Source organism: Myodes glareolus, chromosome 19 (genome assembly GCF_982192425.1).
Source record: "Myodes glareolus chromosome 19, mMyoGla1.1, whole genome shotgun sequence".
NCBI classification, from domain to species: domain Eukaryota; kingdom Metazoa; phylum Chordata; class Mammalia; order Rodentia; family Cricetidae; genus Myodes; species Myodes glareolus.
The window spans coordinates 45,995,843-46,009,193 of record NC_142044.1 but is presented as its reverse complement, the minus strand read 5'-3'; the positions used below and the strand labels follow the sequence as shown (position 1 = coordinate 46,009,193).

The 13,351-nt window shown below is 49.6% G+C and overlaps 1 protein-coding gene across 2 annotated transcripts in view; it reads left to right on the top strand.

The window, feature by feature from the left end:
- Positions 1-13,351, top strand: part of Scube1 (signal peptide, CUB domain and EGF like domain containing 1) — a 118,928-nt gene that overhangs the window by 15,961 nt on the left and 89,616 nt on the right. For both annotated transcript variants that reach the window (XM_087899127.1, XM_087899128.1), the window contains exon 3: positions 5,662-5,790. In XM_087899127.1, the coding sequence (XP_087755253.1) occupies positions 5,662-5,790 (129 nt within the window). The remainder of the gene's footprint in view (positions 1-5,661; positions 5,791-13,351) is intronic.

Sequence of the window (13,351 nt, the reverse complement as noted above, 5' to 3'; positions counted from 1 at the left end):
GTGGGATTGATTGCCACTATACCTGACTTCATCAAACGATAGTAAAAAATAGAATCTCAAGGTACAATTAAGAAGTTGTTTGTTCTGGGTACTGGAGGTCATACAGGCCAACACAAGAGACTGCAGGAACATGCCAGGCTTGGGAGAGGAAGGGATTGTTCTCAAAGTTCCTCAAGAGTGGGAGGGGCCAAAGGTGAGGGTGACAAAGCTCCTTCGTTCTTCAGCTCATGGGCATCAGTCGTGGCCTTCCCTATGGAAAGTCAATGAGAGGACGGTTCTAGAAATCATTTGATTACGTCTTTTAGCATGGTGCTTAAACTATTAATCATCCCCATAGTAAAAATATCCCTCTTAATCGTTAGACACAGACAACAGACATAGATTAAAATTAGGCCAGACCTGTTGAAGTACTTATCCCCAATCAGGAGAAGGGATGTCCCGTTTGTACACTTATGGATGCTCAGATATCACCACCACTGAACAACTGGTTTGATCGTATGTTATGAACAGGGTGACCCTGTAATAGATTATGTTTCTTTCTCTTTTGGCACCTAGGAAGCTCAGCTGTGTTTATGGCTCACCTTTTGTAATTCTGCTGGGATTGCCAACTGAACAGTGTCACCAGCCAATCTCATTTATTTCTCTCTGTCTTGAACCTTTATTTCTGAAAATCATATTGCCTTTGGGCTTTTCTGTTTGTTTGCTTGCTTGGTTTTTCGAGATAGGGTTTCTGTGTGTAGATTTGGAGCCTGTCCTGGCACTTGCTCCGTAGACCAGGCTGGCTTTGAACTCACAGAGATTCTCCTGCCTCTGCCTCCCAAGTGATGGGATTAAAGGCGTGCGCCACCACCACCTGGCTGCCTTTGTTTTTAAGCTGCTTGAAGGAAAGGGGTGAAGGAGGAAGAGAAGTTTGGATAGATAGATGAGTGAATGTTCTTCTGTTGGAAATAAAGAGGATTGGGTCGGTGGGGTGTGCATTTGGAGGGTGAGTGTGTGCACCGATGAACCCATGGGTGGGCGGTTGAGCATTAGATAGATATGTGAATGAATAGATGTGTAGATGCATGGGCTTTTAATTGATGGAAGGGCGGTGTATGGCCAAATACATGGATGAATAGATGGATGGATGGATGGATGGATGGATGGATGGATGGATGGATGGATGGGTGGGTGGGTGGATAGATGGGTGGATGGAAGAATGACTATTTGAATATGGGTGAATGTTTGCCTGGATAAATGGGTTGGTACATAGGTGACTAGTGAATGGGAAGATGCCCAACCAAGTTATGTATTGAGGTATGTTTTAGCATAAATGGATAAATGGGAGAAGGGCTGGGTGGGAATTTGAGCAGCTATGCTGTAGAGTGTATAGACAGATTGACAGCAGGAGGAAGGTGGATTTTAGCTGAATGGACACATGGCTGACTGGCTAGGGATTGAGCAGATAGAAAGGCGTGCACATGTGTGCGCATGGAGGAGGAACAGGTGGGAGGGCAAAGGGGTGAACAGCACTTGGATGGCTAGGTAACACTTTCCAGGGCACAGGAGAAATGTACTAAGGACCAAATGCTTGTCTGGAGCATTTTGCCCATGGCTGGCCTGGGCTAGACAGTGTAACTTAGGATGTGAGCTTTGTAGACTGAGTTCTGATCCTTGTCCTGTCACCTATGTGACTTTGAACAGTTCTCAGTTTGATCAGCTATCAAAAGCAGCTTCCCAGAGGATGATGCTGAGGACGGGAAGGGCTCATGCTTCAGGAGAGCTAACTTGCTGCCCTTAGAGGTGCAGCATGAGAGACATTAGTTGGCACAAACACGGCACAGAAGTCTTTTCCCTTAGTCTGTCTGATCCATTCTAAGTCTCATGCCCACCATGGGACCAACATCAGTTGCAAGCGGCTCAGACTGCTGGGGTCAGGCAGTCACCAGCGTGAGGGAGGGAAGCAAAGAGGAATGCTGGGTCATCTGGTGAGAGGTGATGTTCATGCTGGCAGGCAGCGGGAGGAAGCCTGTTGTCATGTTACAGATGTAGAAAAGCCACACTTAGGTGTACCAGGCTTTCTTTTCTTTTGGACCACCAACCAGCTCCCAAATCATGACTTGGAATCTCATTATTAGTTCTGAGCGCTCCTCTTAGCTTAGGCTCATTTCTGGCTAGTTCTTTTAACTTAAACCTGTTTCTCTTATCTACCTTCTGCCACAGGGTTTTTTGCCTTTTCTTTCCTTCTGTATGCCTTACTTTCACTGCTTCTGGTGTCCAGCTGGCTGGTGGCTGCTTGGTGGGCCCAGGGTGTGCCCCTCTTTCCCTCATTCTTTACTCTGTCATTCTTTTTCAAGTCTAGGTTTCTCGGATTTGTTCTCTCTGCTTTCCAGCTCTGCCCATCGCTCTCCCGACAAGCTCTTGGTCATTCAGCTCTTTATTAGACCAATCAGGCGCCATAGGCAAGCAAGGTGAAACAGCACACATCTTTGCATAAGTAAACAAATGCAGCTGAAACAAACGTAACACATCTTTACATAGTTAACAAAGGCAGCAAAAACAAGTGTAACACACCTGTAACACCTGTAAACAAGTGTAACTGTGTACTTTACACAGTTAAAAGTAATATTCTACAGCATAAACAAATGCAACACATCTTTACATAGTTAAATATTCCACAACACTTAGGTTGTTTATTTAAAAAAAAAAAGCCAGGTGGACCAGTGCCTGTGACTCCAGCCCTTAAGGGTAATGGTGGGGAACAGGATCAGGGTGGGGAGGTGGAGATAAGTGGGTCCTTGGAGCTGATTGGGGAGCCAGCCTAGTTGCCCAAATCAGTGAACTTTGGGCTCACTGCAAGACCCTGACTCAAAAGATAAAATGAAGCGCAATAAAAGAAGACAACAGACATTGATCTCTGTCCTGTACTTGCTCGCTCACACATGCACACACCTGCACAGACATATACATGCAACAAACACACACAAAGGAAAAAGAAAAGGCCCTTCTTGGTATCTGAGATGCAGAAGGAAACCCATCTGACCTGTGATGGGGAACTCCAGAGCTGTGCTGCTTGGTGAATTAAAGCCCAGGATGCATTGTCTTAAGAGTGTAGGTCAGAGACCTAGGAAATGTGTTTAGAGTTGACGTGTGCAGGGCCAGGACTTCAAAGGGAACCTGAAGGCAATGGGTATTCCTCAGTAGCTATAACACCCTACTCCTTTTCCTCAAACTTAAAGTCTTATATTTTGCGTTAATGTTATTTAGACTACTACATATATTTAAAGATGATTCGGACATGCTGGAGACTCTTTTCTGCTCCCCAGCTGGCACAGGTGGTGGCTGCAAGCAGTGAATCAGAGCATCTTAACTCTGAGACCTTTAGGGACCCCTGCTTTGTCCTTCCCTCCTTCTTGCTAGCTGACTGGGTACCAGAACAGGCTTGTACATAGCTCTTCACAGATTATTGTCTTTGCTCGTTGGGGTGTCTGTGTCATGTTTAATCACTTCCTGGAAGAATCAGGAGTGAAGGAGTGAGCCCCTGGATTTATAGATCCATATCCCTACACTAAGCATTAAATGGCTATGCCATAGCTCCCCTGTCCCCCAGCTGGGGAGCACATGGGTCTCCAGGCTTTGGATCAGGCCCTTCCCATCTTCCACTAGACTTCACCTCAGATTGCTTCTCCTGGCAGATAAGGGAAGAAATGTTTCTTCTGTCTCAGACATGCTTCTTCTGTGTCCTGAGAATCACTTTCAGTTCAGCCATGACATGTTCCCACTCTACAAAGGTCATCCTAGAGTCCCTGAAGGCTGGGCTCGGTGTAAGTGAGAGGCATTGAGCCCCGGGAGTATTCGGAAGTGGAGCGACCAAAGACCTAGCAGAAGTGCCAGGGCCGGAGACCATGGCTGGTAGGGTCATTCTGTGCCTGCAAGCCATCCCTGAGAGGTCAAGGCTGGGCTTAAGGTCCCTGGGGATCCAGAGTCAGGTTTCACTAGTTAGAGTCCCACTTGCATCTCTTCTAGGTGTGTGGCCTTTGGCAAGGTTTCAGCCTTCCTACACAAGGCTCCTTCAGTGCCCTGTGCAAGCAGACTGGGCCTGAGTCCCTATCTTAGTTAGGGCTATAATCGCTATGATGAAACACTGTCACCCAAAACAAGTGGGAGAGGAAACACTTCTACATTTGTAGTTCCTGACTGAAGGAAGTCATGACGGGAACTCGAACAGGACAGGAACCTGGAGGCAGGAGCTGATGCAGAGGCCGTGGAGAGGAGCTGCTTACTGGCTTGCTCCATAACCCTTGTTATGGGTTACTCAGCTCGCTTTCTTATAGAGCCCAGGATCACTAGCCCAGGGATGACATCACCCACAATGGGCTTAATTAATGATTTGAGTCGATCACTAGTTAGGACAATTTCTACAGCTAGATATAATGGAAGCATTTTCCTAATTGAGGTCCCCTCCTCTCAGATGACTTCGGCTTGTGTCGAGTTGACATAAAACGATCCTACCACAGTCCCTGGGAGGACTTTAGAGAGAATGGCATACAGTCTGGTCAACCCCTTGGGCGTAGAAGCAGCTCGTTGAATGCTAACTAGACATGTTCTTATTCTTCTTTCTGGAACCCCCGAACTGATAGCCCTTTGACCCCTGCCGGGAAATGTTGAGAAAGGACTTAAAACAGCAGAAAGAGTGACCTTTACTAAAGCTATTGACCATTGTTTATGAGACAGACGTCTTTGTTATAACAAGGAAGCCGGAGCAGCTGAAGGCCAGACTGCGGGCCACAGGGGGTGGGGGACAGCGCACATTCTTTCATCCCAGAGATGACACTTTTTGGGTGATGTGCAGTTTATTTTACTTGCCTTCCCCGCTTCGAATGAGCCAGTTCTCATGGATGTAGGACCCCATATGTTGGCAGTGTTGGCAGTCTTCAGAACGAGCCAGAGCCAGACTTGCCACTTAGCTGCTTCACTGTGGCAGGACTTGGGAGACACACACACACACACACACACACACACACATCACAATGTGACTCTTCTGAAACTGGTGGTCAGCCTTGCAGCTGAGCCAAGGTTGTTTTCAAATAACTCTTCATTCCCTCCGAGTATTTATTGAGCATCCGCTGAGTTATTCCCTGTTCTAATTGAGCATCCGCTGAGTTATTCCCTGTTCTAATTTCATTTCTGGTGTGGTGATTTAAAGAACAAAAATGCCCTGACAGGAAGCAACTTGAGGGGAGAGGGTGTTATTCCTGCTTACAGCTCCAGACTGTGGTCCGTCATCATGGGGAAGTCAAGGCAGGAATTTCAAGCCGCTGATCACGTCACACCCACAGATAAGAGCAGAGAAAAACGAGGACCCAGTGCTTGCTGTGCTCTGCCTGAGTCCTTCACTCTTGTCCAGTTCAGCACCTCCTGCCTAGGGAATAATGCCACCCACAGTGGGCTGGGTCTTCCCATATCACTCACCTCCCTCAAGACAAGGCCCCACCGATGTGCCCACAAGTGGGCCTAATGCAGACAGTCCCTCACGGAAACTTCCCCAATGATTCCAGGTTGTCTCAAGTTGACAGCTCAAGCCATCACATCCCCTGATAAGTCGTATCCTAGCAGCTTGTGATGGTGGGAGAGGGAAGCCAGACTCTTACTCTGAGCCTTCTCGTGTCTCTGCCCTTGCAGACATCGACGAGTGTGAGAATGACTACTACAACGGAGGCTGTGTCCATGACTGCATCAACATCCCCGGGAACTACAGGTGCACCTGCTTTGATGGGTTCATGCTGGCTCATGACGGACACAACTGCCTGGGTGAGTGGCACGGCTGAGCCCCTCCGATCACAGCCTTCCTGTCGCTCAGTTCTAGCACGCAGAGTTGGGGGCCGGGCGAATAGGCACCTTCCTCTTGCTCCTTGTCATAGTTTGTCAAGTTGCCATAACAAAATCCCACAAGCCATGTGGCTTCGATGGCAGAAATTTCCTTCCTCGCTGTTGTAGAGGCTGGAGGATGCGAATGGGGTGCATTCTTGTTTATGTCCACATGTGCACTTTGTGCACGCAACCATTTGGTGGTCTCTCTCTGGGTCCTAATTGTTTCTTCATTTAAGGACACCTGGATCAGTGAGGCGGCTCCCTGTAGTAGTATGATGTTTTTGACTCGTTTGGTTCTTTTGGAGGGGCCACCACCCAGCTCCCAAACAAATCACACACAGAGGCTTACTCTTAGTCAGGAATGTCTGGTCTTAGCTTGGCTCATTTCTTACCAATTTTTCTTAACTTGTATTACCCCGTCTACCTGTGGCCTCTGGGCTTTTCCTGTTCTTACTTCCATAAATCTCACTCCATGGATTGCTGTGTAGCTGGATTGCTGACACCTGACGGCTTCTTTCTCTGTCCACTTCTCCCCCCAGATTTCTGCCTCTATATATTCTCCCTGCCTGCCAGCCCCACCTATCCTTTCTCCTGCCTTGCTATTGGCCATTCAGATCTTTATTAGACATCAAGTGTTCTAGACAGCAAAATATCACAGCTTCGCAGCGTTAAACAAATGCACCACAAACAAAAGTAACATAATATTCCCCAACAGGGTGTATTAGGTACTTTCCTATTGCTGTGATAAAGCACCATGACCAAGGCAACTTATGGAAGAATTTGTTGGCTGATGATTCCAGATGAATAAAGGTGCATCATAGCGGGGAGGAGGTATGGCGGCTAGCGGCAGGCGGTAAGGCACGGCAGCAAGCAGGAGCGGGAATCTCCAGCTGCAAACACCAAGCAGACAGAACAAACTGAAAGCGGATGAGGCTGTAAACTCTCCGAATCTGTCCCCAGTAGCATGCTTCCTGCAGCAAGGCTGCATGTCCCACAGCCTCCCCAACTGGGGAACCAAGTGTTCAGATACATGAACCTATGGGGGACATTTCTGATTCAAACCGCTACAGTGCCACCAAGCCTGACAGCCGGGGTTCAGTCCCCAGGATTCATGTCGTGGAAGGAGAGAACTGACCCCTGCCAGTTCTTCTCTGACCTCCACATGTGTGCTGTGGCACGCATGCCCACAGACACACACGAATTAATTAATTAGTTAATTAATTAAACCATTAAGGATACCTGTCATATTGGAATAAGTTCACTCCAACAGTTCCAGTTTAAATTTAATTACCCCTTTAAGTCCCTGTCTCCAAATATAATCACATTTCGAGGTAACAGTGCTTAGAGTCCTTCAACATGGGACTTGAGGGAATACAGTTCAGCCCATAATCTTGTATACCTCCCACTGGCCACAGTTCAAATATATCTTAAGTCAGTTATACAAAATGTAAACGCATGATCATCTTTGGTGAATAAAGTTGAGAAAATATAGAAGACTAGGGAGCAGAAATGGCAAGTCCTGCGGTCAAGCGTCCGTTGGTCTCCTGACCACCTCTCTGGTCAGCCTAAATGTCCCTTCAGAATCAGGCATTGTTGCATGGCCCCAGTTTTCCCCTAGCCACTCGGCCAGCCGAAAGTTGCTAAAGGCCTATACGAGCTTCTTGGGGTTGCTATGACAAAGAGATGAACTGGGTGGCTTATGTGATGGACATTGATTCTCTCAGAACTCCAGATGTTAGAAACCCAAAATGGAGGCATGGTTGTTTCTGTCTGAGGGTGGCAGGTAAAGCTCTTTCCAAGGCCTTTCTCCTGGCTCACGGTCACTCAAGAATTCTTACACTCATAAACGGTGTTTCCCCGTGTCTTCACATTGTCTTAGCTCTATAGCCGTTCACAGTGTCCAGATCCCCTTCTTCATAGGGACATCAGTTATATTGGATGAGTGCGCACCATGACTACCTCATCTTATCCTGATCATTTGCTGTCATGGTTAAACCTGTCATCTTGGTCGGATTCAGAGTCACCACGGAAACACCTCTGAGTGTGTCGGATACAGTGTGACCAGCTGTCTCCTCAGGCTCCTGCTGTTTGCCACAGCCTCCCACCATGACGGATCACATCCCTTTCAGCGTCCTCCCCTAAGTTGCTGGAGATCTCAGAAACCAGAGAAGAAAAGTTACTAATATAACTGCAGAGTCTACATTCATAGCTCTGGAGCTAAGACTCTTTTGAGGGGACGTGGAGGTGGTTCACAGCCTGTAACCCAAGGGACAGCAACTAGTGGACCGTACAGTGCTCTCAGAGCAGACCTGCCTGCTCCCAGCCCTCTCCTGCTGTTAGCTGCAGAAGAATAGCAGCTGGATCCAGGAGGGCCTGTGTGTGATTGACAGGAGCATGGTTGTGAACAGGTTCTGGGCCCGTCGGGGTCTCTGTCCCATGTCAGTGAAAGAAGGCTGTCACAGCTGTTAGAACTGTCATGGTCTCCCAGGTTCATCTCCTCCGGGTTAGTGTGCCACTGCGTCACCAGGCTGAGTGTTAGGATGAAATGACAGGATAAAGCCGAGGGGTGTGCCCTGAGTACAGACTGAATGGTCAACTAGCCAACGTTACTGTTGCTTCAGTGGCTTAGCCACCTTTCTGCCTTTGCCAATCAGAATCCAGACTGCGTCTGGGCAGAAAACATTTTCCTCCCTGGTTCCCTAAGTGGTCCTTCAGAATTGTTGCCACAGATGGATCTGAAGGGTGAAAAGATCATCAGGCTTCTCTAGCCTTGCGTACAGGAATTTCTGCAAGGACCAGCCAGACCCCCATGGTGCCAGCTGGCTTGTCAACACTAGGTAGAGGGGTTCAACACCCCAAGCACTCGGGCCTCCCCTTCCTAGTGGCGTGTCAGTCTGAGAGCCGCTGTCTGGTTTTGTTTAATGCGTGTTGGGGCTCAGATGAGCTCATTATGGGAAACAGATCTGTGAACATGTAATTACACCCCAAATAAGTGCCAAAACAGAGGTCTGGACAAGAGTTAGCAAAGACCAGAAGGGGCTGTGAAAAGCTACCCCTGGCTGGGGGAGCATGGGGGTGGAGGCAGCATTGCCAGAGCTTCAAAGAGGAAGCTCTCAGCGGGCTCTCAGAGGGGGAAGGAGTTTGTAGGTCTGGGCCCAGTGTGTGTGGAGCTGCAGGCAGTTTCTTGAGGCTGGGCTTAGGGACGGCAGAGCCCAGCAGGGCCTTTGACTGAGGACCACACAGCTTTTGCAATGCCACACCCAGGTGAAGTGTTGCCACCTACCCCTCACCTGGTGCGTGTACCCCTCCTCGGCTGCTTCCTCAGCTGTCTGCAGCAAATACGTTTCAAGCAGTTGGGTAGTCAGTGAAGGCTCAGCCCGCCACTGTTCCCGGGGATATGCTGTTAGAAGCAAAGCAGTATCACTGTGGCCAAGGAAACAGACCTGGATGTCGGCTGGTTTGACACTTCAGTCTTGGCTCTCCAGTTCTGAGCTGTTTAGTCTTTGGTCTGTATCTTCGATTCTCTATGCCTCCGTTTCCTATCTACAACATGGAGAATGTGTAATCCCTGCCTTATAGGGGTTGGGTGAGGGTTCTGCGGAATCGCAGATGTAGTTAGCAGAGTGTTTGACATCAGAAATGGCGTAGCATGGGCCAACTGCCAGTGAGATGTATCACATGAGCTGCTTTGATGCCCCAACACCCCCATGGGACCATGCTCCCTAGATCGTGTACGACACCTTGGACTCGCTGGCTGGACTCTGTGTCCTTTTCTGGGAAGGGCCACCCTTACCCCTGTTAGGGCAGGCACCCCCACCCCCGCCTCTCCAGCCTCCAGCCTCTAGCCTGATGGTGAAGTCTGTACGGGTCTTTGTTTCAACAACATTGTTTTCACTCTGGCTTCTTTTTACACTGATAGAAATGAAAGACTTAGGCAAGACCCCTCTCTGTCCTCCCGGCTCCCACCCTGAGCACAGACCCTGCGGCCACCGAGGGCAGACCTTTCCTACAGGCTTCTTTTGTTTGGTCTTTTTTTTTTTTTTCCTTTTGGTCTTTTTCCTTCTCAAGAGAAAGCTCCGACGGAGAAGTCAGGCGTTGGTTGCAGCCGGCTCCAGCCCAGAGCGACCGTGTGACCCCAGGCTTGTTGGTTGAACTTTTAGAGCCTCAGCCTTGCGTCCAGGAAGCACATTAAGAACAGATGCTTGGGAGTTGGGGGGATGGCTCAGTTGGTAAAGTGCTTGCTTGGTAAGCACAGGGATCTTTGGTTTGATCCCCAGAACCTACACTTAAAATCTAAGCCGAGGAGTGCACACTTGCCGCCCTAGTGCTGAGATGCAGAGGTGGGAAGAGCCCCAGGGCTTACTGGCCACTCAGCCTAGCATGCTTGGTGAGTTTCAGGCCAATGCCTGAGAAATGACACCAGAGGATGACTTGTGGCCCTCTCTGGCACATGCACCATGTACGTGTGTACATGCATAAGCCCACATGTCCACGTGTATACACACACACACACACACACACACACACACACACCCCAAGCAGGGAGAGGGGAGGCTGATGCTTGGGATACAGTGAGGACTGAGGCAAGCTATAATTGAGAAATGAGCAGGCCTGAGACACGGAAGAGTCCAGGTAGACTCTGGTACCCCCACTCTTCTTGAGTCTCAGAGCCTGGGGCCAGCTCCTTGGTGCCTCCCTCCTTAGTTGCCACAGCTGTGTAATGGTCTATAGGACCAGCCTCACAGAAAGTGCCGGACTGACTAAATCTGGAGGAGACTTGGGGCTGGGTGTCCATCGTATCCTGGCAGAGTTTTCAAGCTGGCTGCCTACAGCCGTCCTGACTCCTCTGACCCAGGGGCACGTTTGATTTCACCCCACTCCCGTGCTGCGTGTTGCCATCACAGAAGGAATTGTTGGCACCTCAGAATTAGGCCATAGCATGTCAAGGTCAGCATTTCCCACCAGGAGTCCTGGTGCGCACTTGTGATCCTAGCACTTGGGAGGCAGAGGCCAGAGGGTCGTGTGTTCACAAGGCCAGCCTGTGCTACATGATAGCCTGTGCTATTTTAAAAAGAAGAAGAAAGAAAGAGGAGGAGGAGGAGAAGCAGCCGCCAGGCAGTGGTGGCGCACACCATTAATCTCAGCACAGGAGGCCGAAGCAGGCAGATCTCAGTGAGTTCGAGGCCAGCCTGGTCTACAGAATGAGTCCCAGGACAGGCTCCAAAGCTGCACAGAGAAACTCTTTCTTGAAGAAAAAAAAAGTGGTAGGGGGGGGGAACAATCAAACAAAAAACAATATTTTTCTCTCACTCTTGCTTGGTGACTATTGTCCTGCCCCCTGATGTTTGCGAGACTCCAGGTAGGATCACAAGGAAGGCCTTGTGATCTAACTGTCTGATATAACTGTGATCCCAATGATCCCAGGACTTTAATCCCATAGTACTGTGAAGCTCTCCCTCCCTTGACGCGAGTGCTCTCCTGGGAACCTGCAGGCCAGATGTGACTTCTGAATTCCAGGAACTCCCTTCACTTTGTGACAGACAGGACAACCATGGGTAGAGCCTGCTCTTCTCCCTCTTTTCTGTCCCCTCCTCCCTCCCACACCACCCTGAGCATGAAGACCGCTAACCTGCTGGGGTTCTGACTTGTACCCCAGATCAGCAGCCCTTTGACTGTGGCTCAGACACAAGTGTCCTTTGTTCTAATAATCTAAAGGTTGGGGCTATTTAAACAGGGCGTGTTAGGATCCCAGACGCCTGGGGAATGGTCTGGAACAGGGTTTGGGGGGAGAACATGTTCCAGGTGATCATATACCCCCCCATGGAGTCGGTGTTCCAGAGGGAGGCTGGCAACTATGAAAGAAGCAGAGCAGGGGCCCTAAAAGTGTGATGTCCAGAGAGGGGGTACCCCTTGCCCTCAGCATGGCACTGGAGGGGACTGTCCTGAGCTGGCCCCTGGAAAGAGTGTGAATTCCCCAGGTTCCCGCTCCAGTACTTGCTCATAGAACTTCCTGCTGTATGCCGAAGCTTCCAGCACACCCTTACCCCCAAGGCTTGTCGGGGGGTTCTGAGGGGTTGACTGAGTTGCTGGAAGGTCCCCTGTCCACACTGCTGCATGTGGTCCGACCCCTCCTCTCAGACACAAAGCTGTAGGCTGTCACGCACTGAAAAGTGTTGGGCCTGGGTGTTGTTTTAACTGCAGAGGTCTGAGAGAGCAGGGAGAGTACAGAGAGCTTGTTTCCATTGTAGCCTTCTTCTCTGAGCCCCACTGAATCCCTGGGGTGGTGGCAGGGGCAAGCCCTGACCATCTTAGAGAGCCACTGGGAGGTTTGAAAAGCGTCCAGAGTCGCCTGGGAGAAGTGAGGCTGAGGGCTGAGGTTGGTTTCCCGTCTGCAGTGTCCGCAGTGCCTTGCTTTTGAACAGGCGAGCCTATTTTCTTATGGAGATGGCTTGTCTTTGACCAGGTCCTGGCCGGGGGCCAAGTCTGTGCTCTGGAGAGCGAAGGCCTCTCTCTATTTGACATCTTTATTGAGGAATTTCTCAAATATAACAGAAAATGACACCAGAGGGAATTGAAACCAGGAAGACATCTTACTCAGCCCGAAATGGCTGCCTTTAGCTGTGTAATTACTTGAAATAGCAGGTTCTGTTTGAAAAATATTATTCCGAACTCGGCGCGATCGGCCAGCTGAGCGGTATTTAGGCTAATAGAATAAGATTTTTTTCATCCTAAATTAGAACCAGCAGCGGGTCATTCTCCTCATCCCCACAAAGCAAGGCGCTCTTTTTCTGAAGCCGTCCGTTCACTTAGCCAGATGTCTTCAGGCTTGGTCTTTACCTTGACTTACTGAAAAATGTGTTTCTCAAGTTACTCACAGCTGGAATTTTGGACTAGCCCCCAGCACTTTGATCCCCGCTGAAGAGAAGTCATTTGTAGCCGCATCCAGCCGACAAGCTGATTGATTAACCAGATGGCGCTATAGTGGCGACAGGGAATGAAGTACCTACTGTGTGCCTCCTCACCTCGTACTCACAGATCATCCTACCTGGACTAGATGAGAGGTGCATCCCTGTACGCGCGTGAAGCTGCCCCGTGTTGTGTTTGTGTTCTTTCACGGGTCCCCCCACAACATCCACAGGTAGTTGCCATTGGCAGCCTTTTCCTAGACTCCAGAACCTAGGGAGATAGAAGCCGTTAGTACTGACTCTTACAAATGAAGAAACCTGGGCTCAGGAAAATGACCTACTCAAGGTCACAAATGCCAGGAAGAAGCACAGCTCGGACCAGACCCAGCATGTGGTTTTTGTCACTTCGAGGCTTGAGTCTGTGCCTGCCAATCACCCCTGCCCCTGCCCCCACAGCACCCAGGAGAACAGTGACTCTGGAAAGCAGACCAGGTCCAGGGAGACAGGTCCCTGATGTATTGTGTAAAGCACACATTCAGCCTTGGAACCACCAAGTCTGTTCTGTCGTCCCAGCTCTGTTCTGTAGTGCCAGATCA